The sequence below is a fragment of the Mastomys coucha genome, unplaced genomic scaffold (assembly GCF_008632895.1).
Source record: "Mastomys coucha isolate ucsf_1 unplaced genomic scaffold, UCSF_Mcou_1 pScaffold16, whole genome shotgun sequence".
In the NCBI taxonomy this organism is placed as follows: Eukaryota; Metazoa; Chordata; class Mammalia; order Rodentia; family Muridae; genus Mastomys; species Mastomys coucha.
This window is the reverse complement of record NW_022196898.1, coordinates 49,178,202-49,204,409: the sequence shown is the minus strand read 5'-3', so window position 1 is coordinate 49,204,409 and position 26,208 is coordinate 49,178,202. Positions and strand designations below refer to the sequence as shown.

General features: G+C 48.2%; 1 protein-coding gene across 1 annotated transcript; it reads left to right on the top strand.

The window, feature by feature from the left end:
- The first annotated feature begins 1,944 nt into the window (after positions 1-1,944).
- On the top strand, positions 1,945-25,047 carry Cd2 (CD2 molecule). The gene is made up of 6 exons (XM_031374987.1): positions 1,945-2,171; positions 12,022-12,189; positions 12,299-12,607; positions 17,851-18,081; positions 21,153-21,275; positions 24,728-25,047. The coding sequence occupies exons 1-6, from the start codon at positions 2,123-2,125 to the stop codon at positions 25,018-25,020; spliced, it is 1,173 nt and encodes a 390-aa protein (XP_031230847.1). The 5' UTR covers positions 1,945-2,122; the 3' UTR covers positions 25,021-25,047.
- Positions 25,048-26,208: the final 1,161 nt, after the last annotated feature.

Below are 26,208 nucleotides of genomic sequence, written 5' to 3'. Positions count from 1 at the left end.
AGCCCCAGTGGACATGAGCAGGCTTATCTGTTTTCACATGTAATGGCTAGAACAGCAGGGGCTTCTCGCTGGAAACTGTTTTCTAAGCTGCAAAAGGCTACAGAAAACCATGAAGCTGCCAACACGGTTCAGAACTTATTAATGCACACTTGGCAGGAGTTAGCACATGACACTGCCCCATGACCATGGAGAGGGACAGATGACAGCCCTCGGTGGTGGGACCCCTTATCCAGGGACTTTCTGTATCACTAGTTCTTTTAGATGAGGCTCAGAGACGCACACGTGGCTTCTACGTGAGGTCACATTGTCAAAGATCATTGGGGTCCCCTACTGATTCCAAACTAGGGTCTCCAATAGACCCAAGTCACATTTTTTGGTGTTTGTTTTGGAAATCAGGACACTCTATTAAGGAATGGCTTATACTGTTTCAATAAACAATAAATGATGAAATAATTTCTCTGACTTTTAGTCATCCCACAGATATATGTTGTAATGGGGCAAAAGGTTGTGCATTTATTTGCCCACAGTCATAAATGTGCTGCGCTCAGCCTAGGCTCAGCTGGACATCGTGGTCCCTCACCCCACAGCTTGGTTGCCATGTCCACTGTCCAGACCTGATGTCTCAGGTGTGTGAGCACGTGGTCTGGAGCCAAAAGACCTTTATGTGCCACTTGGCTGAAGTACTAACTTTTCAGGAGGTGGAAGTAAACGGACTTTCAAAGATGCCCAGGGCTCTGGCTGAGGTTTGCGTAGGATGGAGGTGTGGAAGGCACACAGCCGAGAGTCCTGTGGCACTCAGGGCTGCCTCTCTGACATGATTCCCATCAAGAAAGATGCCAATCCCTCTTTTCTCCGCCTTGTGCTCTGTGACTCTGCAGAACACTGGTGTAGTAGAAGGGATGCTGTGGCCTCCAGAGGCTACATCACAAAAAAGCCAGAGAGCTCAGCTGCTTCTCTTAGGTGGCTCACCTGTCTGGCTGCCTGTGTTCTAGACATTTCTTCCGAGGGGAGAGCCCCACCTTGTGGGGAGCCGCAATCCAGACAGAGGCCTGGTGGGATATGCCAATCAAGCTTCCAGGTGCAGGCACATCAGTGAAGCCAAACATCTTCCATGTTCAATATCCAGCTGTCCACAGCAGCCCAGGCACCTAGTGCCTCTCCCAGCAGGACAGGGAAAGGCCAGGACTCTAGAAGTATCCTGGTGTGGCTGGGTCAGGTCGCTGTGTGGTGGCTTGCCCCATAGGATGGGTAGCCAGAGCACATTCAAAGTGTGATCAGTGTGTCTTCCAAAAGCCACGTTTCCCAGCCCATGACCCCTGCACTTCCTGCAACTCTGTTAGGTCTCCAGGCTTAGATGACTGTGAGCCCACTTTTCTTTTCATAGTTAAACCATATAGAAAGAACTGGACTCCACAGAAATCCCCTCTGAGCTGCCCCTGTCAAGAACAAGGCCTCTCGTGAGTCCTCCTCTTCCACCTGCCGGTCCCTCTGTTGCTTTCTGATCCCTCCCTCCACTCTTATCTGCACTACTCAGCAAGGATGGATTCTTCTTTGGTCTGAAGATGTACCCAACGTGGTCTCCCGCCTTCCTCACTCTTCTCCTGAAAGCCTGTCACTAAATACAATGCTAATTCATATTGCTTATTACAAGCCCCCACTAGAATGTGAATTCAAATATTGGTTGGGTTACTTCCCAGCGGTCTAGAAGAGTCAGGCACAAGAATACTAGGTGGTCAGTAAATATTCACTGCAAAAATAAAAAGAACATCATGCCACGATAACTGTTATCGTACAGCACGATGGTGTGCTTAGCTCTAAAAATGTTTGCCAAATGTCCTGGTGAAAGATGTAAACAATGAAGGCTTCTCATCCGTTGGAAAGAAGCACATGATTTCCTGGACCCGCCTTCAGACTCTCTCTCCAGCTTGCCTGGCTCTCCTCCGTTGAGTGTGTATCCCTCTCTTCCACGGGGCTCCTTTGCCTAGGACGCCTGGAGCTGGCTCAGGCACAGCTCTCTCAGCTTCAGTATTGTATCTGTCTAGGTCCACTGGTCACAATCCTCACAGACACCAGGTCCCTGGGTGCCTGCCTCACCTCTGTCCTCAATCTGGAAAGCAGGAGGATGTGTGTGCCTTGGTGTCTCTTCCACTTCTGGCTTGTAGCCAGCTGCGGTAGGTACAGGTATGAGGAGTGTGTGGAATGGGGTGCAGGGGTTGGGGGACATATCAGGTGGTTGGATTCTGTTGATTTTGAGAACTAGTTCTTTTTTTTTTAAAAAAAATATTTTCTTTATTTACATTTCAAATGTTATCCCCTTTCCTGGTTTTCCCTCCAAAAACTCCCTATCCCCTCCCTCTCCTCCTCCTGCTCACCAACTCACCCACTTCCACTTCCTGGTCCTGGCATTCCCCTACAGTGGGGCACCGAGCCTTCACAGGACCAAGGGCCTCCCATTGATAACTGACAAGGCCATCCTCTGTTACATATGCAGCTGCAGCCATGGGTCCCTCCATGTGTACTCTTTGGTTGGTGCTTTAGTCCCTGGGAACTCTGTGGATACTGGTTGGTTTATATACTGGTTGTTGAGAACTAGTTCTAAGAGCGGTAGGATGGCCAGGCAGTGGTGGCGTACACCTTTGATCCCAGCACTTGGGAGGCAGAGGCAGGTGGATTTCTAAGTTGGAGGCCAGCCTGGTCTACAGAGTGAGTTCCAGGAGAGCCAGGGCTACACAGAGAAACCCTGTCTTGAAAAACCAAAATAAAAAAAAGGGAGGGGGGATGAATGCATACTCCCTTGAGACTGGAGAGAACATAGATCTCAGAAACAGAAAGCAGAGCCAGGACAGGCCTCCTTGCTGTGTTACTGCACAATGCACGTAGCGTTTCCAAGTTAAAGGTCTTCTTTATCTATAAAACTGTTTAGCAAAGGCTGGGACCAAACTCCTGATCTTCCTGTTTACTTCCTGTTTCCCAAGAACAGGGATGTTGATATTTTGCCAGTGGTCAGATTTTTTTTAATAACAAGGTCTTGTCTTGCTGTATAGCTCAGGATGTCTTCACAGTAGTAATCCTCTTGTTCCAACCTGAAAGTGCTGGGATTGTGCATGTGCCACCATAGCCAGCAAAAACGTGCTTTTTAAAGGGAGGGGTGAGTAGACTGAAAACCACAATTCAAACACAAGTTTGAGTGTTTTAACTCCCGGCAAGGAAATTTAGCAAGGGTGCAATTCAGGTTGTTGCCAGATGGTGGCAGCAGGAGACAGGGTCTTAGCCCGAAGGTCTTTTGCAACAAAGCGGTCCTGAAAGCCGCTGGAACAGGCTAGAAGGATTGTGGTTGCTGGAGATTTGTGCCCAGCTCACCGCCTTCTCCCCTGCTGTGGAATCAGGCCACTGCGGAGCCGAGCCAAACCCAGCTACTTCCCTCTCGAGTGACTGACTCGCTGACCTCTGGCGGTTTTCGCTCCTTTTTTTTTTTTTAAAAAACTTTATTGACTCTTTGTGAATGTCACATCTCTGACCTCAGTCCCACTCATCTCCCTGTCACCACCCTTGCAACCTCTCTCCAAAATAAAAATAAAAAACAAAACAAAACAAACAATAACAAAATCCAACCAAACCAAAAAACCCGCATCTGGTTGTGGAAGCTGTAGTGCGTCAGTGTGTCTGTCACACAATATACCCCTTTTCCCAATCTGCTTCACTTGCAAATGTTCATTGCCTGAGTCACGGGTCTGGTTCAAGGCCTCTGGCTTCTGCTACTCTATCAATACTGGATCCTCACCAGGACTCTTCTAGGATATCCTGTTGTTGCCCTGTTTCATGGAGATCCCGCAGCTTTGGATCTGCAGGACCTGCCCTTTCTCACGCTTCAGCAGTTCATAGATGAGGTAGATTTTGGGGTAGGTCAACTCAAAGTTCTGAATGCAAGTCTGAGCCTGGGGGGGGGTAGCTGAGCTAGTGAGTCCACCAGCTCTCCAGAACTGCCCGGGCTAAGCTAGCTCACCCAAAGGCATGGCTGGTGAGGAGTGGGGCCAGCTCTCCAGTGCTCATGCCCTGAGGGAGGTGGTGAGTGGAGGGAATCAAGCGTGCACGCACACACACACACACACACACACACACACACCACACACCACACACACACCACACACACCACACACACACACATACCACACACACACACATCACACATACACACCACACACACACATACACACACAGCACACACACACATACCACACACACACATACACACACAGCACACACACACATACCACACACACACATACACACACACATACACACACCACACACACACCCCACATACACACACACATACCACACACACACACATCACACACACATACCACACACACACATACACACACACCACACACACACCACACACACACATACACACACCCCCCACACACACACACATCACACACATCACACACACATACACACACACCACACACACACCACACACACATCACACACACATCACACACCCCACATACACACACACCACACACACACACATACCACACACACACACATCACACACACATCACACACACACCACACACACACATACATACACACCACACACACATACCACACACACATCACACACACACACACCACACATACACACCACACACACACACACACACACACACACACACACACACACACACACACACACCAGGGCCAGTTCTATTGTGCTGCCCAGGCAAGGTACAGGGTTTACCAGCTCTGCAGAGCCCTTAGACATCAACACGGACCATGGATGTCCACATGGCCTTTGGTGGTAGAAATAGGAGCCACCAACATCAACATAGCTCCCTACTGCTGCATGGCCATAGAGCCAGACTTGGCCCTCAGTGCAGCACAGCACTGGCCCAGACTTTACCATGATCTCAGGTGGCTGGGCAGGCTTACATCAGGCTGCCCTGCATCACACATGCCATGCAGTGGGCGGCAGGCCATGCTGTGGGTGGGCCTCTGGGTGAAACCTTTTTTTCTTTCTTGTCCTTAACCTCACTGTATTGTTTGGCAATTTCTGGTGATTTTTTTTGTTGTTACTGTTATTGGTGGGTTTTTTGTTTGTTTGGTTGGTTGGTTGGTTTTGGGAGGGGGCTGAGGGGGGGCTGGTATTTTTCAAGACAGGGTTTCTCTGTATAGCCCTGGCTATCCTGGAACTCACTTTGTAGACCAGACTGGCCTCGAACTCAGAAATCCACCTGCCTCTGCCTCCCAAGTGCTGAGATCAAAGGTATGCACCACCACTGCCTGGCTTGTTATCTTTTTTAAAAAATTGTTTTGTTTCATTTTTAATTGAATACTTTATTTAGTTCTTTGAGGATCACATACAAGCAGGCGGCCTTCTGATGTTTGCTTTTGAGACAGGGAATCTCTGTGTAGCCTGCAGCTCTGCTCTCTGGGTGCTGCATCACGAGTGTGCATCCAGCTGTAGTGACCTCACCTGGTCATTGCCATAATCTTCAGAGACAAATGAAGCAGGCAGAACTGTTTCCTCCTTCTCTCACCTCAGCGCTTTAATTATGAGGAAACAGAGGCACAGAGAGGTTGCTTCCAGAATCAGAGACAGCAGGCAGGAAATGTGAAAACCCATCCACCGAGCCTGCATCTTCTAACTTCGATCCCGGCACGCCACCGATTCAAGAAGCCACTCTGTTCTGCAGCTCCTGCAGCCGGTATTTTGGGCTCCTGCTGTTCACTGAAGATCTGCATGGACTTCCAGCAGCCTGGTCACTGTGGTCACCTTGGCTAGCCAGTGCCAGCATCTCCTTCCCTTCAGGCAGAAGCTTCAGCCTACTTCCCTCTACCCAGAAAGCAGTAGCGCCTCCCCCGTGAGCAGCTCCCAAGTTGGCTGTTGAGAAACACCCTGTGTCTCCGTGTCATCCATGTCTTGGGCTTTCGGCTCACAAACTCACAGGCTCTGCTGGCCTTACAGCTGAGCCATCCTGAGATATCACCAGGAGGAAACAAGAAGCAAAGAGAAGTTACACATACCCAAGTAGTCTTTTTTGTTTGTTTTGTTTTGTTTGGTTTGGTTTGGTTTTTTTGTTTTTTTTTTGAGACAGAGTTTCTCTGTGTAACCCTGGCTGTCCTGGAACTCTGTAGATCAGGCTGGCCTCGAACTCAGAAATCCGCCTGCCTCTGCCTCCCAAGTGCTGGGATTAAAGGCGTGTGACACCACTTCCCGGCTCCAAGTAGTCTTTAAAGTTTCCTGGTTACTTAAGGAGCTAGGTTGGATCCGGATGAAGAGCTCAGTCTCCCCCATTTCCACACCATCCCCTGACCTCTGCTTATCTGGGGTTTCCCTCTTCACAGCTTCAGTTACCTGAGCTCCAACACAGTTCAAAAACCTTACATGGAAACTTCCAGAAGTAATGAATTTATATATTTTTCCATAACTGTTCTCATAGCTTATTGCCATAATTGCTCAATGTTACCATTAGTCCTTATTAATCTCCTATGGTAACTAATTTGTAAACAAAACTTGAATTCCAAAAATTAATTATGGCATGTGCAAGGTCAGCTGTTCCCAGATCCAGTGGGGATTTTGGGGATGTATCACCTATATAAAGGGACTACTGGCCTCTCCACCAGGAACACAGGCACAAGGGGAAAGCTGACAAACATCAAGGCTATCTTAGGGTCTAGACACTGTGGGACATGTTACCTCATCTGACCCTCACAATGAGCTGGAGGAAGGGAGGCTCAAGGACACACACACACACACACACACACACACACACACACACATACACACACACACACGGGAGTCTGGAGTAGCACATGTAGTGAATGATGGGGAGGGGAGGGAGTGTTCACTATCATCACATGACTGCCTATTCAGCTGAAGATAGACAAATCTGTCCTTGCAGAGAGACATTTACCCTGAGGGGACTTCCAGGCTTGGTGACTCTAGCCTCGGAACCTGAAGTAGCCTCCGGGTAGAGGAGGAGGAAAAGGAAGGAGGGAAGGGAAGCGCCATTGGTTTTCCTCAGGGAAGCAAGCTAGGCGGAGGGCAAATCTGCAGGCAGGAGGTGATCCATGGAGAAAGAGCTCCTCACCTGTCACAGGAAGTTGCTGGATGTTGCTGACCAAACACACCCAAACACATTGCCTGGCAACAACCGTCCCCATGAATGGGATGCAGCTGTGGCTGCTGACAGATGTGGCCAGCCAGATATGACCAAGCTGAACATCAACAAAAACCTGGCCACAAGCAGGCAGGCAGTGTGGCTTCCTGGACTGATAATCACAGAAGCCATGGTGAATGCAAGTTTTTAGTAAACAATGTTACGTGCTTGGCTCCTGGTTTGGGTTTTTGCCTGAGTGCAAAAGTGTGACCAGAGCTTGGCTGGAGGTAGAGACAGGAGCCCCTCTTAGGAAGCTTGGGAAGCTGCACTCAGTGTTAGCCTTAGGACAGGAGGAAGCAGGAGTTTAGAGCCCAGCTTCCAGGGACTGAAAGCCAGATAAAAATGGCCTGACCCAACAAGGCAGATACAATCCAGAAATGCCCCGGATTTAGAACCCTCAACTGAGTGGCCAAGCAAAGACCAGATTTTTCTCTTGAGTTCCTCTAAAATCCCACAGTTCAAGCAATCCAGTAGGTTATGAATTTAGAAACATTGTCTCCGTCACAATGTCAGCGCGACCTGAGCCTTGGCTGGTTCTCCCTTGTCTCAGAGTGAAGGAAGTGGAGTTGGATGCCTTCGTACTACGGGGAACTCAGCCGAGACCCCTAGGAATGCGTTCTCTCTCCTCCTCCATTTCATCTTCTCTTCCTGGTAGTCTACCTCCCAGGAGCCTCAGTCTGAGCAAGAAAATGGAGTGGAGAGAGATCAGATCAGCCTTGGACAGTAGGGCATGTGTAAGGAGAAGCCAGAGGAAGAATCTTCCAGCCGTGTGCCCTGCAAACCCACACAGCCAGAGGCAGAGGCTGCAACCTTGGAGCTGTAAGAAGGAATGGGCCATACTTAGGATGAATACTCAATCAGTCAAAAGCAATGCCTGTCCAAGGAAGAGTATTAAAAGAAGCAGCAACAAGCAGAACAGAAGCCACTGTCCCCTAACACAGAGACTCCTCTCTAAGGACACCCCGTGTCTTTTTATGAAATAAGATGAGCTTATGTGTTTTTTTTTTTGTCATAAAGGATACCAAAATATGCCACCCCAAATTGTCCCTCTCTGGAATGCAGATTATTTTATGCTAAATGCTGTTAGGGACAAGCAGAGACAAAGGTCCACAAATAGGGTACAAGGTTTCCTTTAAAAGGGAAATGAGCATGTATAAAAGAAATATCTACATGTGAAAGATGTTTCTTTTTCCTCTACCTGGAAGGCAGGAAGGGGAGGTCTGGGAACTCTGGTCTCGGAACTCTGCACTCCTTCGGACTGACCTAGTCTGCAAACACACCTCCCACTCCTCCAAGTACTGTGTTTGTCTGGGTCTCCTTGGGACTGGACCTGGCTGGGCCGGCTGTCTGATTTGAGAGCCTTAACCTCCCTTCGTTTTCCTGATGCTAAGGTAGTAGATGAGGCTAAGTTCTACCCTGCCCATTGGGTGGCTTGTTGTAGTGAAAATTTTGGTTTCTTTAAAAGATCCACGTATGTCTGGATATTTAAATCCCGTATGTTATGTGAATAGGTTTTTGTTTTTAATCCCAGGTGTGGGATATGGGGCGGCTCCGGTTTGTCCACCATCATTAGCTGTGATTGTCTCATGCTCCAGCAGGAGTGCGATTCTTGCCAGCTGCAGATAGTTTAATTCTGGGGACTCTGGAGAGGGAATAAATGCGAGAGCCCTGGGAGGGGCAAGAGGGGCCCTGGAGGAGGAAGAGGAGGAGGAGGAGGAGGAGGAGGAGGAGGAGGAGGAAGAGGAGGCTGCTCCTGGTTGCTGTTTTTAGGGTTTGTTAAGTGGTTGTGAACAAGAGACAAGAAGAAATTGGAGATGTCCTTACAACGATGAAGATTGGACTTGCCCCAAGAAGCTCAACACCTCTAATCATCAGGAAGTAGTCTAAAGAAGTCAATGTCCCTTTCCCCTCTAACCTTTCTCTCCTACCTAGTATTGGGGGTGGGGTTGGGAGAGATCAAGGCAGAACAAGTGTTGGAAGGGAGGTAGAAATATAAGAACCCAATAAAATAATAAAGACAAATATGCCAACGGCTTGTAACTGAGTCCTTCTTTGCACAGGCTACCCCCTTTAAGTTTGTTCTTTTATTTTATGCGTATAACTATTTTACCTGCATGCCTGTGACCATGTGCACTACCTGTTCCAGTGTTGGATTACCTGGAACTGGAGTTACAGGTTGTGTTGTCATGTAGGTGCTGGGAATCGAACCCAGGACCTCTGGAAGTGCAGCCAGAGCTCTTAACTGTGGAGCCATTTCCCCACATTACCGAGCCACCTCTCTGTCCTCTGAACTGTAACAGCAGCTCTACTTTCACTTTCTAAATGAATCCTGTATCTTTGTCAAGGCGATGTCTCTTTACTATGACTACCTTTTACTATCAACTTTACTTGTACTATCAACTGCCTTTTCACAGATTTGTCATCTCATTGGACCTCTCCCTTTGTGAATCATTCTTTTAAGAACCTTGATCCATCTTACAGCTGTCTATTTTTTTCCTAATTTTTATAAAAAATTAATTTTAAGGGTATTAACTTTTGTCATGGGTCTCATCAGTAATTTGCCTCTTTTATTACGTAGTCTTTCAATTTATATATATATATATATATATATTTTTTTTTTTTTTTTTTTGAGACAGGGTTTCTCTGTGTAGCCCTGGCTGTCCTAGAACTCACTCTGTAGACCAGGCTGGCCTCGAACTCAGAAATCCGCCTGCCTCTGCCTCCCAAGTGCTGGGATCAAAGGCGTGCGCCACCACTGCCTGGTTATAATTTTTTTTTTTTTTTACATAGGAAAGTTCTACATCTTACAGAATCAGACCTGTCCCTCTTCCTAAATGGTCTTCCTTTGAAGCTGGCTCATTATTCAGAACTGAAGTGGATGTGAAGTGAACAGAGTTAGCCTTGCAAATCAGGGGAGGAGGGCGCGGCTCTCCAAGACCACGGGAACTACCGGAGAGTGAGAAGAGTCAACAACTGGCTCAAAGCAGAAGCCGGTGTGTGCTTCTTCTTTCCATGACTGGCAGCCAGGTGGCCAGTGACTAGAACTTAGCAGCAGAGACGCGCATGCTGACTCTTTCTCAGAACGGGATGTCTTAGCATCCTTTATGCAAACACGGATTTCATTTTAAAAGCAGTGTGATCCAGGTTGGGGTGATACACATGTACACACACACAGGCACACACACACACGCGCACACACACACACACGCACACACGCACACACATACATGTGCACTAACATACACACACAGTATTTCTTTGATAAGTCAATTTTTTTTTCTATTTTTAAAGTCTTTTTGTTAGTGATGGATAACTACTTATACCTTTGACTGCGGATGTAGCTCAGTGTTAAAGCACTAACATGTTCAAGCTTCCATCCTCAGCAACCCAAAGGGAGGACAAGGAAGGATGCTCACATCTTAGATGGTAACGGTTTTCACATATTGCAAATATCTTGGCATGACTTCTCACATGTTTTGTTATCCCTTTGTACATGCATAGATTCTAGATTTTTATATGACCTATAATGTCCATCTTTACTATTTCTGAATTGTGCAATATATATATGTATATATATTCCTATATATGTGTATATATATATGCACATATATATATATATATATATATATGAAGACTTTCTATACTCAAGAATAGAAATCTTTTTATGTTTCCTGTTAAGTCTTATTACACTGGGATACCCCCCCCCAGAATTAATGTTTTAACTCAACTGTAATGCATTGTTGACTGTTGTAAGTACCTAAATGGAAAAAGCATGATTTTGAAGATCTTTCCCCACTGAATTCTAAAGAAGCAAAAGAATGGATGTTCCCTGTATCTCTTCTCATGTGACCGCTCTGCTGTCTTTTTAGGAACAGTAGTCCTTGAATCCCTGACCCTCTCCCAGATCACAAACCCTGTTCTTTTTTTCTTTTCTTTTTCTCTCTCCCAGTTCTGATTATCCTGGTCTCTCCATCTCCCTAGTGATCCATAGTGTTAAACATCCTGGATACTTTGAATTTGATTGTTCACTATTTTTAGTAGTCTTAGGACAAGAGAGATGTCTTGGTACTTAAGAGCACTGGCTGCTCTTCCGGAAGACCCAGGTTCCATTCCTAGTACCCACTAGGCAGCTCACAACCATCTGTAATTCCAATTCCAGGAGATCCCATGGCCTCTTCTGGCCTCTTCTGGCCTCTTCAGGCATTGCGTGCATGTCTCAGTTACTTTTCAATGGCTGTGACAAAACATCATGACCAAGGCAATTTACAGAAGAAAGAATTGATTGGGGTCTTACTGTTCCATGACCATCATGGCAGGGAGTATGGCAGCAGGCATGAAGCATAATGCTGGAGCAGTAGCTGGGAGTTTACATTCCTATCCACAGCAGGAGACAGAGAGAGGGGCGGCAGAGGGAAAGGAAGAGAGAGAGAGAAAGAGAGAGGCAGAGAGAGAGAGATAGAAAGAGAGAGACAGCTCTAGCAGGACCCAAGGGCTTTAAAGACCTCTAAGCCCACCCGCAGTGATACACCTCCAACAAGGCCACACCCCCCAATGCTTCCCAAATATACATATCTGAATTCTATTCCCTTATGACTATTTGCCAGTGAGTCTACTTGGTCCTACTGAAGACAGCACAGCTGAGTGTTTAAGCCCTTGTTTACAAAACGGTAGCGCTGGCAACTGGCCTCCCAGTTCCTCTTCTTCCAGTGGGGTGCTAAAAGCCGACACCCTAAACTGTCCCTAAACTGTCTTGTAAAGATTAAAAGGACACCGACACCTGTTTTAGCTAAGGAGGGCAGCGAACTCCTGGGTCATTCGCTAGGCTGAGGGTGTGTTTTCTTCCCTGCAGTGAACAGCCAGCATGAGAGGCACGTGGTTCAGGTTGCTGGGTGTGGCTTCTGCCAGTCTCATCACAGACAGAAAGAAGAACTCAGAGTCACCCCTGGGGAAAGAATTCTAAAGATGAGATGTAAATTCCTGGGTGGTTTCTTTCTGCTCTTCAGCCTTTCCGGCAAAGGTAAGCATGGGTGTGGAGCTCCTCTGGAGACCTTGGAGTAGACAGGAGACGCAAAGAGGGAGATTCTCTGTCCTTCCAAGACCTCAGAAACCACCTTCCTTTTTTACAGGGGCAGACTGCAGAGACAATGGGATCATCTGGGGTGTCTTGGGTCATGGTGTCACCCTGAACATCCCTAACTTTGAAATGAATGATTATATTGATGAGGTGCGATGGGAAAGGGGGAGTACCCTGGTTGCAGAGTTTAAAAGGAAGGAGACGCCTGTTTTTAAATCAGAAGTATTTGAAGTCTTAACAAACGGATCCCTGAAGATAAAGAAGCCGATGATGAGAAATGACAGTGACACCTATAAGGTAGTGGTGTATTTCACAAATGGGACGGTTAAGCTGGAAAAGTCCCTGGACTTGAGGATTCTGGGTAAGTCTTCATTCCCTAAAGTTTCTCATTGTAGGACGGGTGCTATGTAACAAGTTGGAGAGCAGGGTTTCTGTAGCATTCCAGTCCAACACTTCTTGTGTGGCCCACAATGAAGACTCTAGTGGGTAAGGGTGGCCCTCAGGCCCGTCTCTCTTTCATTCTCTCTTTGGGTGACCGTGGGGCTATGTAAAGACTCCCAGGTTACAGATGGGCATCAATCAGAAAGAAGACAGGTTAGCAGAGGAAAGAAAGGTGGTCATCCTTCGTGACTGATGAAGTTGTAGCCAGACAGGATGTCAGAGGATGCCTAGGAGCAGTGAGTCTCTTGTCTGGAGAGAGCTAAGTTCAAGCCAGGCTGCTCTGAAGGAGTTAGAGGGCAAAATAGGGTTGGAGATACTGAGACAAAGGACCAACAGCTTCTCTGTTTAGTCTTCTCCACATCAACACAGTGAAGGTGGATGGCAATTTTGCTGGTCCCTGAACTAAACACCCAAGGTGCGACTCTGTCTTTGCTTTGTGTACTGAGAGGGCATGATACTGAAGAGCAACATGAGAAGACTAGCCAGGAAGCCTCTATCGTCAATCAAATGAGGCCAAGCAGGTGGTCTTAATCTTGGTAGCACATAAAAGCCAGCAAGAGAGCAATAAGAAGTGACTAACCCCCAGGCTCCTGGCATGGAGTCTGTGCAGCAGTGGGATCTATAGCGTTCCAAGTGCTTCTAGTTAGCAGTTGTCATTGATAGCCACTGGCCTGGAGTAAAGGATGCCTGAAAGATGAGAAGGGATGCAAACATGCCGGGTGTGGGTGTGAGGAGGAAGTAAAGGAAGCTTGGGTGGGTGAGAAATAAGAGAACAAAGCATGGGATGCCACTGAAGTTGAAAGTCCAGGGACAAGAAGGCAGCTTACGCCGATGAGTGAGAGGAGAAAGCCTGCCCTTGGCTTACGGAGAAAGCTGAGAATGCCTTGTCCAGCATAGATCAGCCATTCAGGGAACACACAAACATTCTGAGTTCACAGAGGAAATGTCACTAGAGAAAGGGCTCCCCTCAGCCCACCTGTGGGTGTCTTTCCTGCCCTGTACTCAGCCCCGAGGCCTAACACCAACCCCTCTCCAGGGCCCACTGGTAGCTCCTCTGTGCATGACCCTTTCTAGACCCTAATCCTGTAACTTTATCTAGAGAGAATGTTCCAGAAACGGGGTGGGAATGAGGACGACCACTCATTGTGGGCATCGAGAATGGCCAGAGTCGTGACCGCAGACCGTGCAACTCTAGGGTCCTGTTGTGATACGGTATTGAGCCCTCTATAGAAGCCTATTCATGTGCTCTATCACTGCCACCTTTATTTTGGGGTGATCATGGCTACTGGAGAGAAGTCAGGAGCTTGCTAACCTGCTTTTCTTTGGCAATCCTGAGAACTCAGAATTACAAGCTTTTATCCATCTATAATGAAACAGGACTGGTCAGAAGTGACCATGTCCTGTTTGACAGGAACAAAGTGAGAACTCCAGCCCAGGCCTTCCCTTGACAAGGATGCTGATACCCCCTCCCGAGCAAGCTCATTGGTTTATAGTTCACACTCTGCACAGTTGGCCCGTTTGCCATGCGCCGTTCAAGAGCGTTCTGCATAGTCACAGAATTATGTGGTTATCACCATAGGCAACATCTTCCTTACCCCCTAGAAGGAAACCCATACCCCTTAGACTAAAAGCAGTGGCTTCACTATATGCAAATGCCAATGTCACACAGTGTGCTGACTCAACTTGAGGGCCTGTCCGCATTATATATGACTATATTACGCAGCATTGGAAAATTGTCCTCTGACCCCAAACCTGATTACCCAGTGCAGGTTATATATCACTTACTTAATGAGTTTGGGATTAGAAGTGTTTAGGATTTGGGGCTTTTGGAAGATTTCAAAATATTTCTGTATGTGTGTGTGTATGCTATATCTTGGAGATGAGACCTAAATGTAAATACAACATTCATCCGTGCTTATATATACTTCATATGCACTATTCAAGACAATTTAAAACAATATTTTAAATAGTATTGTGTAGGAAACAAGGTCTCACGGCATGAGACTTTCCATGTGTGGTATTAAGTTCTGGCTGGACAGATTTTGGACCATTTCAGCTGCACCTATTAGGATGCTCATGAGGCCTATAACATCCAATGAGGGGTGTGGTGAGTTGTGAGTACGACAGGTGACCTATGTGTTCCTACATCTTACCTTCCCTTAAAAGGAAGCTGACAGAACAGTCCAGGGTCCCTAGACTCCTGTGGAGGAGAGAATCCTAGAAGCCCAAGATTAAGAAGTCATATCTAGCCAGGGAGTGGTGGTCCATGCCTTTAATCCCAGCTCTTGAGAGGCAAAGGCATGCAGATCTCTGTGAGTTAGGGGCCAGCCTGTTCTACAGAGCAAGTTCTAGGACAGCCAGGGCTACACAAAGAAACTGTCTTGAAAAACCAAAGGGGTGGGGGAAAAAGTCATATCTAGGAGAACCTCCCTCAAGCAGTCCAGGCCACTTTCAGAAAGCCATTTTACACCGAGACTATCTACAGAAGGTTGCTCGTTACTGTGTTCGTATGAGTAAAATACAGGAGTGCATTTGAAAGCTAGTGCTTTAGCAACTTAATCAAGATCACCACTTAAAAAGTTGACAGAGAGCCAGGCAGTGGTGGCTCATGCCTTTAATCCCAGCACTTGAGGGGCAGAGGCAGGCGGATTTCTGAGTTCGAGGACAGCCTGGTTTACAGAGTGAGTTCCAGGACAGCCAGGGCTACACAGAGAAACCCTGTCTTGAAAAAAAAAAATGTTGACAGAGATGTACATTTACTGCCCATGAAAAGGGACCATAATGGTACAGTTTCAGAGTAAAAGACTAAAGGTGGGTTATGAAGTCACATGATCCAGGGGCTGGGGACTTAGTGCAGTGATAGAGCTTTTGCCTTAATGCCTGAGGTTATGGGTTCAACCCTTAGCTCAACTTTCTGACCTTGATGTACATAATCCAGTTTTACTTTGGAAAAAAAATTATGGATTTATGCATAGAAAATATCCGATAAAGATATGCATCAAAGTGTTAATAATCCCAAGTAACAGAACTGTAGGTGATCTCCAACTGCCTTTAAAGCCTTTTAAAATTTGATCAGTATTTCTTGAAATAATTGGAACTTCCTACGAAGAAGGTTTTTCAACTCTATAAGGACAGGCGGTCTCCGCCAGGCAACTCCGAGACTACATGCTGCTCTGTTGGACAGTGATGAGTCCATTATCTCTTTATTCTGAGATACATAGAACCTCAGGATGGAAAGGAAACTGCATTTCTGCATGTTTGTATGTTGGGCGGAAATGGAATTAGACTAGGGAGGCCTGTGGGGAAGACAAAGAAAGCTTTCTTTAGAAAGCTAAAGAGAGGGGAAATCGGAAAAATTCCCTGTTGCCCTGCGGGATGAATCCAGGTCTTCAGGTGGAGAGTGGGGAGCTGGGCACTGGGTCTGATCTCACTAAGGCCAAGGGCAGGGGTGCTCCCCCCCCCCCATGCTAAGCAGGAGGGGTGTGGAGTTCGCAGTGTGAACCTGAGAGCCCGCTCTGGTGACGTGTTCAGGACTTGGCCACAGGTTGTCTGGTTTGAGACAGGTAGGGAGTAATTTCCCTGCTTCTGAAAGACGAGGTCCTTCAAGGCCACAAATGAACTCAGAACCTTGGGGCCGGGAATAACAGAGGTCTTCCTGGCTCCCTGCTGGTGCTTTTACTCTGGTAAAAGCTGGTAAAAGAAGTTTTGGCTTCGTAGACACTCCCATGCTGGCCTGGGCCTCTGCTCTCAGGACACTGTTGGGCAGCAACTAGCTAAGGCCACAGCCCTCTCATGTAGTCATTTCTCCAAGATGAGGGCTGTGGACTCACCTCACCTATACTTGTGGACTTGGAAGTCCTTTGTTGGGGTTCTTCTTCTGGACTGACATATTTTTAAGAATTAATTTTATCTTCTCCTCCCTGTGTATGTGTGTTTATGTATGTGTGTGTGTGTGTGTGTGTGTGTGTGTGTGTGTGTGTATGTGTGTGTGTGTGTGTGTGTGTGTGTCTACCACACGTGTGCAGGTACTGATAGAAGCCAGCTCTCCTGGAGTTAGGCAATAATGAGATTCACAGCATAGGTTCTGGGAACCCAACTCTGGTCCTCTGGAAGAGCCGCAAGTGCTCTCAACTGCTGAGCCAACTCTGCAGGCCCTGACTCGTCATATTTAATGGTTACTCCAAAGCTAGGCGTTGCAGGTCAAATAGCTTTGAAGAGCTCATCTACAAAAGGGGAGACAAACATGAGCCTTGCTGTTAGAACCCAACGATGCCCCTCCCCCACCACGTGGAAAAAAAAACCCGCAGAGGGGCACCAATACCGTGTAAACACGTGTAGCCATGCCCACTTAACTCGCATCCTATGAGCTCTACCAGAAATGATTTTGCTCAAGATGCTCTATCTCAATTAAATATAATTAATTTCAAAAGAACTTCAAATATAATGTAGCTTAGTTGTTAGGATGCTTGCCTACCGTGCAGGAAAACCTGGGTTTGATCCATAGCACTGCATGATACCTGGCGTGCTGGCACATAGCTGTATCCCAGCACCTGGAGGCAGAGGTGGGAGCAGCAGAGCTTCAAGAGCATCCTCACCTACTGAGTTTGAGACCAGCCTGAGCTATGTTGAAGTGTTGTCTGAAAACAAAACAAACAAAACAAAACAAAACAAAAACAAAACAAACCAGGGCTGGAGAGATGGCTCAGTGGTTAAGAGCACTAGCTGCTCTTTCAGAGGTCCTGACTTCAGTTGTCAGCAATCAACCACATGTAAGATTCACAACCATCTAAAATGTGATCTGATGCCCTCTTCTAGCATGTAGGTGTACATGCAGATAGAGCACTTATACATTAAATAAATAAATAAACAAATAAATAAATATTTTTTAAAAACAAACTAAAAACAAAAATAAAAACAAGACTAGGACTTTTGAACTTGCCTGGTCCCAAACCAATTTAATTTTAATAGGCGTATTTATTAAGATTAAAGAAACAAACAAAACCTGGTCATTGTACATGGGAGTATGGCTCCACAATCCCAGCTCTCAGGAGGTAGAGGCAGAAGGAAGATGACGTCTAAGCCAAACTGGTCTACAGAGTGAGATCTGGTCTTAAAAAAACATTCTCCAAACTTTGCCTAACAGAAATCGGATCTTTCTTTTAGAGATGGTCTCAAAGCCAGTGATCTCTTGGGAGTGCCCCAATACAACCCTGACCTGTGAGGTCTCGGAAGGGACAGATTTCGAACTAAAGCTGTATCAAGGAAAGAAACTTCTCAAAAGCCTCCACCAGAAGAGCATGAGTTACCAGTGGACCAACCTGAGAGCACCATTCAAGTGTGAGGTGATGAATGGGGTCAGCAAGGAATCTAAGACAGAAGTTGTCAACTGTTCAGGTACGGAGTGAAGCGGGCAGGGGGAGGTGGGGGCGGGGTGGGGGTAAGGTAGGGGTGCGGGATGGCCCACATGCACAGGGGTAGCCTGCCGGCCTACAGCACCACAGACCCTGGGCTGGGAGGCCAATCTGGCACAGGATCGGAAGTGAAAAGACACTTTTTTCTCCCTGGAACCTTTTGGGGAGGTAGTTCTCCTGGTTACCCATTTTGGCAGTCCACTCACAGATGTGACCACTTCAGGCAGGCAAGGAGCCTCCTCCAAAAGAAAGGATTGCAGGGTTGAAGAAGGCTTTTTGCAGGGGGGACTCTGACTAGCCCAAGGTGCCCTGCTAGCTGGTGTGGATTCTGACGCGTTGGGCACCTGATGCAGAGCAAGGTTTCCGAAAGCCTGGGAGGCAGGGCAGGGGATGAGCAGAACTGGAGAATAGAGAGGCACACCCTTCCTGCCACCCAGAGACCAGTTCTGCTCTGCAGTGGCTGAAGTCAGCCCTCAAGGCCAAAGGCCAGATTGATCTACAGAGCCTGGAGCTCCCAGAAAGAATTTGTCTTTGTTTTTGTTTCAGTTTGCTTTGTTTTTAGGGGAGAGTCTTGCTAAGTAGCTAGCCTAGGCTGGCTTCCAACTTGTAGCAATGCTCCTGCCTTAGTCTCTTGCTGGGATTACAGATGTACATCACTGCGCCCAGCACCCAGTAGCAAGCAGTATTTGAGGAGGAGAAGAAGGCTATCGTAGTGCCCATGTTCCAGTCTGGAATGTTTCAGTTGGCCTGACTTTAGCTGGTATGACCCTAACAGAAGGTTATACCCTCCCCTCAGTGGGCTTCGTATGCTGCACAGAGAAAAGTAGCTCTGACATGGGAGTACTGAGTGGGAAGGAAGCCCTGAGACCCACCCTGCCTCACTCGAGTGGGCCTTAGAGCTCCCTCACAACATGGTGGCTAAGTTCTTAGAGCAATCTGAAAGCAAGAGACAGTGTCCCAGAGAGAAGTGACAGCCCTTTAGAACGTAATCTCTGTTACTCCTGTGCGTCACTTAGAGATATGAGTGCAGCTCACATGTGCTCACAGGGGTCAGACGGCAGTGAAACATCGTGTGTGTGTGTGTGTGTGTGTGTGTGTGTGTGTGTGTGAGAGAGAGAGAGAGAGAGAGAGAGAGAGAGAGAGAGAGAGAGAGAGAGAGAGACTGAAGGCACAGATGGAGAAGGATTTTATTACCCCCTGCGCCCTAGGTTCATGGGGTATGGGGTCTCCCTCTTCTACCTCCCTGCCCCCACCCTCCATTTCCCAATCATAAAGGTATGGGGGCGGAGCAAAGCTGCCTCTCCTTGACTCCAAAATGTTTTTCGTCTTTCAAAAGGCCCTCTATTAGAGACACCAGACTTAGTCAGTGAACCGACAAAAAGCAGTCCCATCTATTGATCCTAGAAATTATTCATTGTTTATTTGAAATTCAAATTTAACTGGCTGTCTCGTATTTTATCTGGCAACCTCATGCTTCATATTTCATGTAACTAGATCTCTTCAGAATAAAAATAAGTATTTATCAAAGAGGGCGAGGCCTTGGAAGGCAAGAATGTAAGGTTTGGGAGCAGGGGACCATGCAGCTCCCTTGATCTGTAGTGCAGAGCAGCTGAAGCTGGACCCAGGAATGGCCATGAAGGAAAAAGAGGGGATCTGAAAGATTCCTCCCATTCTAAAGACCAAGGCAGGCAGGGGCCTAACTGTAGGCTCGGATAAAGTGAGTGTGTGCTGCAGTCCCAGGTGGAGGAAGCAGCTGGCCCTGGAGTAGTGCTCTCTCACATAAACAGGCACAGCGTGTCCAAGAGGAATGATGGGCAGGGTAGTTGGAATGAGCCTCTGCAAGGGCTTATGACAGAGCTACAGCTACTGATGTCCCCACCAGAAACACCACCAGGCACCCAGAGTGCTGCAATGGATAAACCATACTGTGTGGCAGGCGTGCCTGCTTTCCAAGAGTGTCTGGGGGAAGGGGTGGAGGACAGAACTGTAGGGAGGATCTGTCGGAGATTCACCTTGGACAGGATGCCTTGTCTGTCCACCTTGCTCACACCTGGGAGTTGACTCAGGCATTCTAGGCCCTTGGAAAGCCAACGGGGCCTGAAGGCCCCTGAATTCATCCTTGAAGCAGCTTCAGGGCATGCGGAGGGATGCCCCTGCCCAGACAGTGCCCAGAGAGGGTCTCAGCTCACAGGCAAGGACTGGGTGAGGGGAAGACTGGAGGGAAGGAGGTAGCCAGCATCAACAGCTCGCTTTGACCCTCAACCCTGCTTGGTGGAACTCCAGCTTGCCCTGGTCATGAGTGTTAACCATCTTTGGCCTCTGTGAAGCTGGGCTCAGCTCCCGTTCCTTCTCCCTAGGTCCTTTGCGCCCACTGCTCCAGGTCCCCTCTCTAACTGCTATTGATTCACAAAGAGCAGATGGTTTAGCCCCGCTCCTAGGAGACAGCTACCAGAAAACCCCAGGGCAGAGAGTACAGCAAGAGCAAGACCTCACCTAGGTGTTGTTTTACAGTTTACAAAAGCACTTTTCCATCCATTATCTGATCTGACTTCCGACAGCTACTCTGTGATGTAAGGTGCACTGTTTCCATTTTACAAAGAAGGAAACAGACTCAGAGAAGTGGGGCGTCTTGCCAAAGGTCACACAGCTCTTACCTGGAAGAGTTAAACTAAGCCCATTGCCCTGAGCAACCGTGGCTCTGTTTTCCTCTCTGTTATTTCCTCCCTGTTCTGCCAGATGAAGGGATCAGAACCTCATATGCCACTGCTAACCACTGAGTATCTAGGCGGCTTTCCTGAACCCAGGAGGAGCTTGGGAGGAAGAACTTGGATGCTCTTTTCCTCAGTGGGGGATGGGGTGAGGTGAGCAGGGATGGCTCCTCAGCCCTTGCAGACTTAAGTAGCACTCCAAGCCCAAGAAGCTCAGCCTCGAGGAGCCGGAAAACCCCGTGGAACTCTTTCATCTGTTTGATGTAGGAGGCCGGGGCCTGGGCCATAGCAACAAAGGGACCACTCTGCCCAAGACCCTTCCCTTAGCCATATTTTCTTCTTGCAGAGAAAGGTCTGCCCCTCTATGTCATAATTGGGGCCGGTGCAGGAGGACTCCTTTTGGTGCTCTTTGGGGCGTTGTTTATTTTCTGTATCTGCAAGAGGAAAAAATTGAACCGGAGGAGAAAAGGTAAGCACACCCACTTCTTTATCACCGTAGGCTGCAGTGAAATCCCCAAACGGGAACGTCCCTCCTTGAGTCTGCGAAGGTAAGAAAGGGATAGTTAGAATCAGGACGGCAGGGTTGGAACCAGAGGTTCTGGGTGGCTCTGTTACAGTTCTCAGTGGTAACATCAAAGGACCTTTGAGAAGCTGAAGCCAGGCTGTATACCTTCCCAGAATCCACCACGTGAAGCTGCTTTGGTGAAAGGCTAGTGTGGAAGATCCCTGAATGGTCCACAAACGTTCATGAGCATAGAGAGATTTCCACTCAAATCCCATGTTTGTGAACAAACGTCTTGGCCTTGGATGCATCAAAGGTGCGCCCAGGGCCAAGCTCTTAGGAATACGGATGAAACCATCTCCAGTCAGGAGGCACCTAAGGTGGGTCAGAATAGAGTGCTCAGTGTGAGAGGTCCTAAATTTGATTCCCAGCACTGCAAGAAAATAAAAGCCCAAATCAGGACTCTTGGTTCCTGGTCTGGCTGTCCAGGAAGTGATGCTCTCAGGCTGGGAGTATGGTCTCCTTGACTCAGACTCGTCCTGCAGCCTACAGAGCAGAAACCAGTTACGGTCAGATCCTAAGCAGGGGGCTGACCACCCAAAGGACAATATGTCAGGGACTATGTTCAGGTGTTACTGCGGATGCTGGGGTAAGGACAGCCTTTAGTTGGACATGCTAGTGGGTGGGTGTGTCCCTGGGGTCCTGAGAAACCTCAGACTCACACAGGGCTGGGTCCCATCCCTGCAGGTCTCCACCTAGAATAGGCCCAGTGATGTTCAAATACTGACTTCCAGCACAGCCTATGGGCAGGGTCTGCCCACATCCCATCATGCTGGCTCCTGGCCCCGAGCCCTGTAGGTTTGGCTTACCTTCTTCACAACTCATTTCTCAGTGTTGCCCTCGTCCTCTCTCCAGGCCAGCATCCTCATCTGTCATCTCATGCACCACTTCCCCCACCTGGGGCTGGGGACATCATTCTCTCTGCACCTTTCATGTCTCTCATCGTTCCCAGGTCTCCATCAGTATGGCTTAGTGGCTTGCAGAGCCCTTGATGTTGGCTTCCTTATTTATAATGTCTCCATCCCTCCCTACAAGGCCCATTCTCACTGCCCAGGGGTCAGACGCATTCCCCCAAGGTGGACCTCAGGGGTCACCCTAGACATGGCAACCTCTGCCACCACCAGACTGGGAATAGAAATATGACAATAGCTCACATGAATAAAGTGGCCTGTTCCAGGGACCAAGTTCAGTTTTTTCGATGTACTCCTATGACCCTCTTCATGATCTTAAAGGTAGACACATGCACACTTGAAGAAGCTAGCTTATCACCTCAGATCCTACAGCCCATAGACCGAAGCATGACGAGGCTGAAGCAAGACACCTAGCACTTGAATTTTTAGGCAGTTTTATCTTGTTCTTACATAACTCCTCTTTAAATTGGACATCTACGGGCCTGGTTTTTTCCTCACCCGCATCTATAACCCGAGCTGAGCCATCACAGAGACAGGCTTACAAGAAAGAAAAAGAACGGAAAGGCTCCTGGAACAGATATTTAGGCAGTGGTGGACCTTGCTGGAGAGGTTGTCCTGGGGCCCTACAGTCCTGCTCTTAACAGGTGGGTGGCATAGGCCATGCCAAGTGTAAAACTTCCTCAGAGTCAGCTCGTTGCCCGACTCAGTGTAAAGGCATCGGGTCACACCTCTCACCCTCGCATTTCTCACGTGGTTCTTGGCACCTTCTGGTGCCCCCCACCCCGCCCCCTTGATGGAGGAAGACAATGCGATGTGCGGTCTGGCTCTGTCACTCACTGAAGACAGTATTGCTGCCTGAGTCATTACTGCAGCGTAGCAATGGGCCTAACACAGAGAGCATTCGAGAAAGCACAGGAGAAAAAAAAATGCCACCAAGCAGAAGAGCCAGTAGAGAGCCACAGGAACTTGCCACTGTGGATGAAGGGCCACCTACCGGTCTGTGTCTGGAACTCGAGATTAGGGTCAAAGTCTCACCTATACCCCTCCAAACATGACTACAGGCACTTCCAGGGCACCTAACATGGCATAAAGGACATATTCTGTCTTTTGGGTGTCTTTTTGTGTATGTGCTTAGAGCACACGGGTCACTCAGGTGTAAAAACCACCTTGTTTGACTTTGAGGCTTTGTACTCACAATGCATTTACAGTAACCAGTGTATCCCCTGGGGTCCATGTGTCAGCCCCCTATCGAAGCAAAGATATGCTTTTCAAGACACGTGTTCTATAAGGGTACAAGCAACCATTCATTTACCCCGCAGAGAAGCTCCCCCTGGCTCCTTGAGGAAGGCCAAGGTACAGGGATTGGAATACCGAAAATGTGCCCTGAAGGAGGCCAGCAGTGCCCTCCAGGCCTCTGGCAGCTGCCTGTTCCAACAGATTCCTTGTGTGGTTTAAAAAACAGTGTGAGGAGATCTACACAGTTTCAGGCTTGTCTTCCTGGATGGAAGCCACACATAGCAGAAAATCCCAATGTGCGAGGAAAGGAACCATCTTTCCCGCTAAAGCCCAAGAGATGGGTCTTGCTTATGAATTTTGGAAGAGCTAGCCCATTTCTCAAGGCTAGAATGCCCCTTAGAGGGCACTCCAGTTTCCTTTCTTAGAATGTGGCTTTGTGTGACAATCGAATTGGACAAAAGGCACACCTACTTTAGAGACTCCACAGAAGATGTACAGTCACTGATGTCCTTCATGACCACTCAGGACTGGGTTACAGTGGGTTCAGGCCATGAGGGTTGTTGCTTAGCAATCTTGCTGATTATCTCTAGCCAGCATCCAGCTAGAACTCCCAGATCCAATACTCACTCTACACTCTGGAGCGTTGGCACAAAGCTCTCCACCCACGTGTCCTCTTCCCGTCATATTTTTGAGTTCTAAAGAGGCCTGGGGTCTCAGGGTGTCTATGGCCAATGTTGCTCTCTCCCCTGACATACCCAGAACTTGAAGAGGGTGGGAGTAACTTCCCCTTTCTCTTCACATCTCCTGAAGCAGCTGGTTTGATGCCTATCACATGAAGCGTGTTCAATGGTTGAACATCGTGGGGCTGGGGAGGCAGCTCGATTAGTAAAGCGCTTATTTTTCAAGCATGAGGACTGAAGTAGAATCCTCAGAACCCACATAAAAAGGGCAAGGTGGTGCTTGCAATCCTAGAGCAGTGGCAGGTGAATTCCCTGGGCCTAGCTGGCCGCCTTGATAAGTTGATGAGAGGGGGGGGGGATCTCAAAAAAAGAAAAGTAGACAGTGGTGCCTGAGGAATGGCATCAGAGGTTATCCCTTGGCACACACATACACGCTGACTCGCATACATACTCACACACACACATTTGCACACCCGTGTTATATCTGTTCCCAATCGTCAGAAGGAGCTCTTAAAATGTCTTGCCGTTGCAGATGAAGAGCTGGAGATAAAAGCTTCCAGACCGAGCACTGTGGAAAGAGGCCCCAAGCCACACTCAACCCCAGCCGCAGCAGCACAGATTCCAGCGGCGTCCCAAGCTCCCCCTCCACCTGGCCATCGTCCCTTGCCTCCAAGCCACCGTACCCGTGAGCACCAGCAGAGGAAGAGACCCCCTCCGTCAGGCACACAGGTTCACCAGCAGAAAGGCCCTCCTTTGCCCAGACCCCGAGTTCAGCCAAAGCCCCCCTGTGTGAGTGGAGATGTTTCATTGCCACCCCCTAATTAAAAAGGCAGGATCTGTCATTTCCAATAACAGGCTGTGTGGACTTATCTTTTCCCAGTGAATATGCTCACTCTTCCGTCGAGTGTTTAATAGAGGGACCCAAATGCCTCCCAAGGCTTGCAAGACACTGTCAAAGTGGTACCTTTTAACTCAGCCATTCAGCCACTTGGTCTGGCCTCTGGAATCTGTGACCTCTTATTAGATCTGTCACGTCAGAAACACAGAGACCATAAGCATGTGCATGTAAGGATTTTGGACAAGCAGCACGGAGGCCTCCGCTTCCTCTCAGGTCCTCTTCCCATGGGAGCTACCCCTTGGCCACTGGCTCACATCCTACACACAGCTGCCTGAGCAGAGGCCTTGAGTTCTTCCCCAGGTACTCCAATGGACACTGGCCACTTCCCTTGGGCATGGGTAAAATAATTTAATCCTGTTTGTTTTAGAAAGGAGACCAGAGTCTGAGAGAAGAAGCTGCAAAATGGGAAAGAAGCAGTTTGGGGTAACAATGATATCAAAGCTGGTCCACTCAGGTCACTGGATTGATCATAGGAGTCCTTACCTGTATGGCCAGAACTGATACCTGTGTGTCAGATGCAAAGGGGGCCCAGCATCCTGTGTAGACACCTCTGTGTACATACTTTAACAACAGGTGCTCATGGAGGCTCAGTTTCTTGACCACTCAAATGGGCTCACAATGGTCTGTAGCATTCTTAATGTAAAGAAGGGGTCCCTGTAGATACTGAAGATAACAAGAAGCCATCAGGTAACACCCAGATGGCAGGCCAATAGGCCTCTGGCTCCATTCCTGAGTGCTGTAGGTGACCCTCATGAGCAGGGCAGAGCAGTCTCACTAGCAGTTATGGCTAGACCCGCCTCTAGAGAGGCTGGGGTTGGGGGAGGTGTTCAGTTAAAATTGGAAACTCATTTGCCAGAGGCACCTGCTTTACAACGTAGGGCAGGCTTCTGCCCACTTCTACTTGTCTTCTTAGGCCTGGTAAGCCTGGGTAAGAGCTGGCAGGAAGCTCTGAGGGTAAACCACAAAGACTGAATATACTGGGGACTTCCTGTGAGGGCTCAGCTTTGTTTCCCTTCCAATCTGGTGTCTTTTGTTTAGAGTCCAGTAAATGACTAGGGCAAAGACCAACGACGTCTTACACCTCTACTCCCTTTTATTTTGAAGACAGGGTTTCT

Bases quoted from the DNA above. Each gene is read 5' to 3' on its own strand.
- Cd2 (XM_031374987.1), top strand. From the start codon at position 2,123: ATGTGTGTGCCTTGGTGTCTCTTCCACTTCTGGCTTGTAGCCAGCTGC. The intron at 12,190-12,298 runs GTAAGCATGGGT...CCTTTTTTACAG, and splicing joins CTTCAGCCTTTCCGGCAAAG to GGGCAGACTGCAGAGACAAT. The intron at 12,608-17,850 runs GTAAGTCTTCAT...TCTTTCTTTTAG, and splicing joins CCTGGACTTGAGGATTCTGG to AGATGGTCTCAAAGCCAGTG.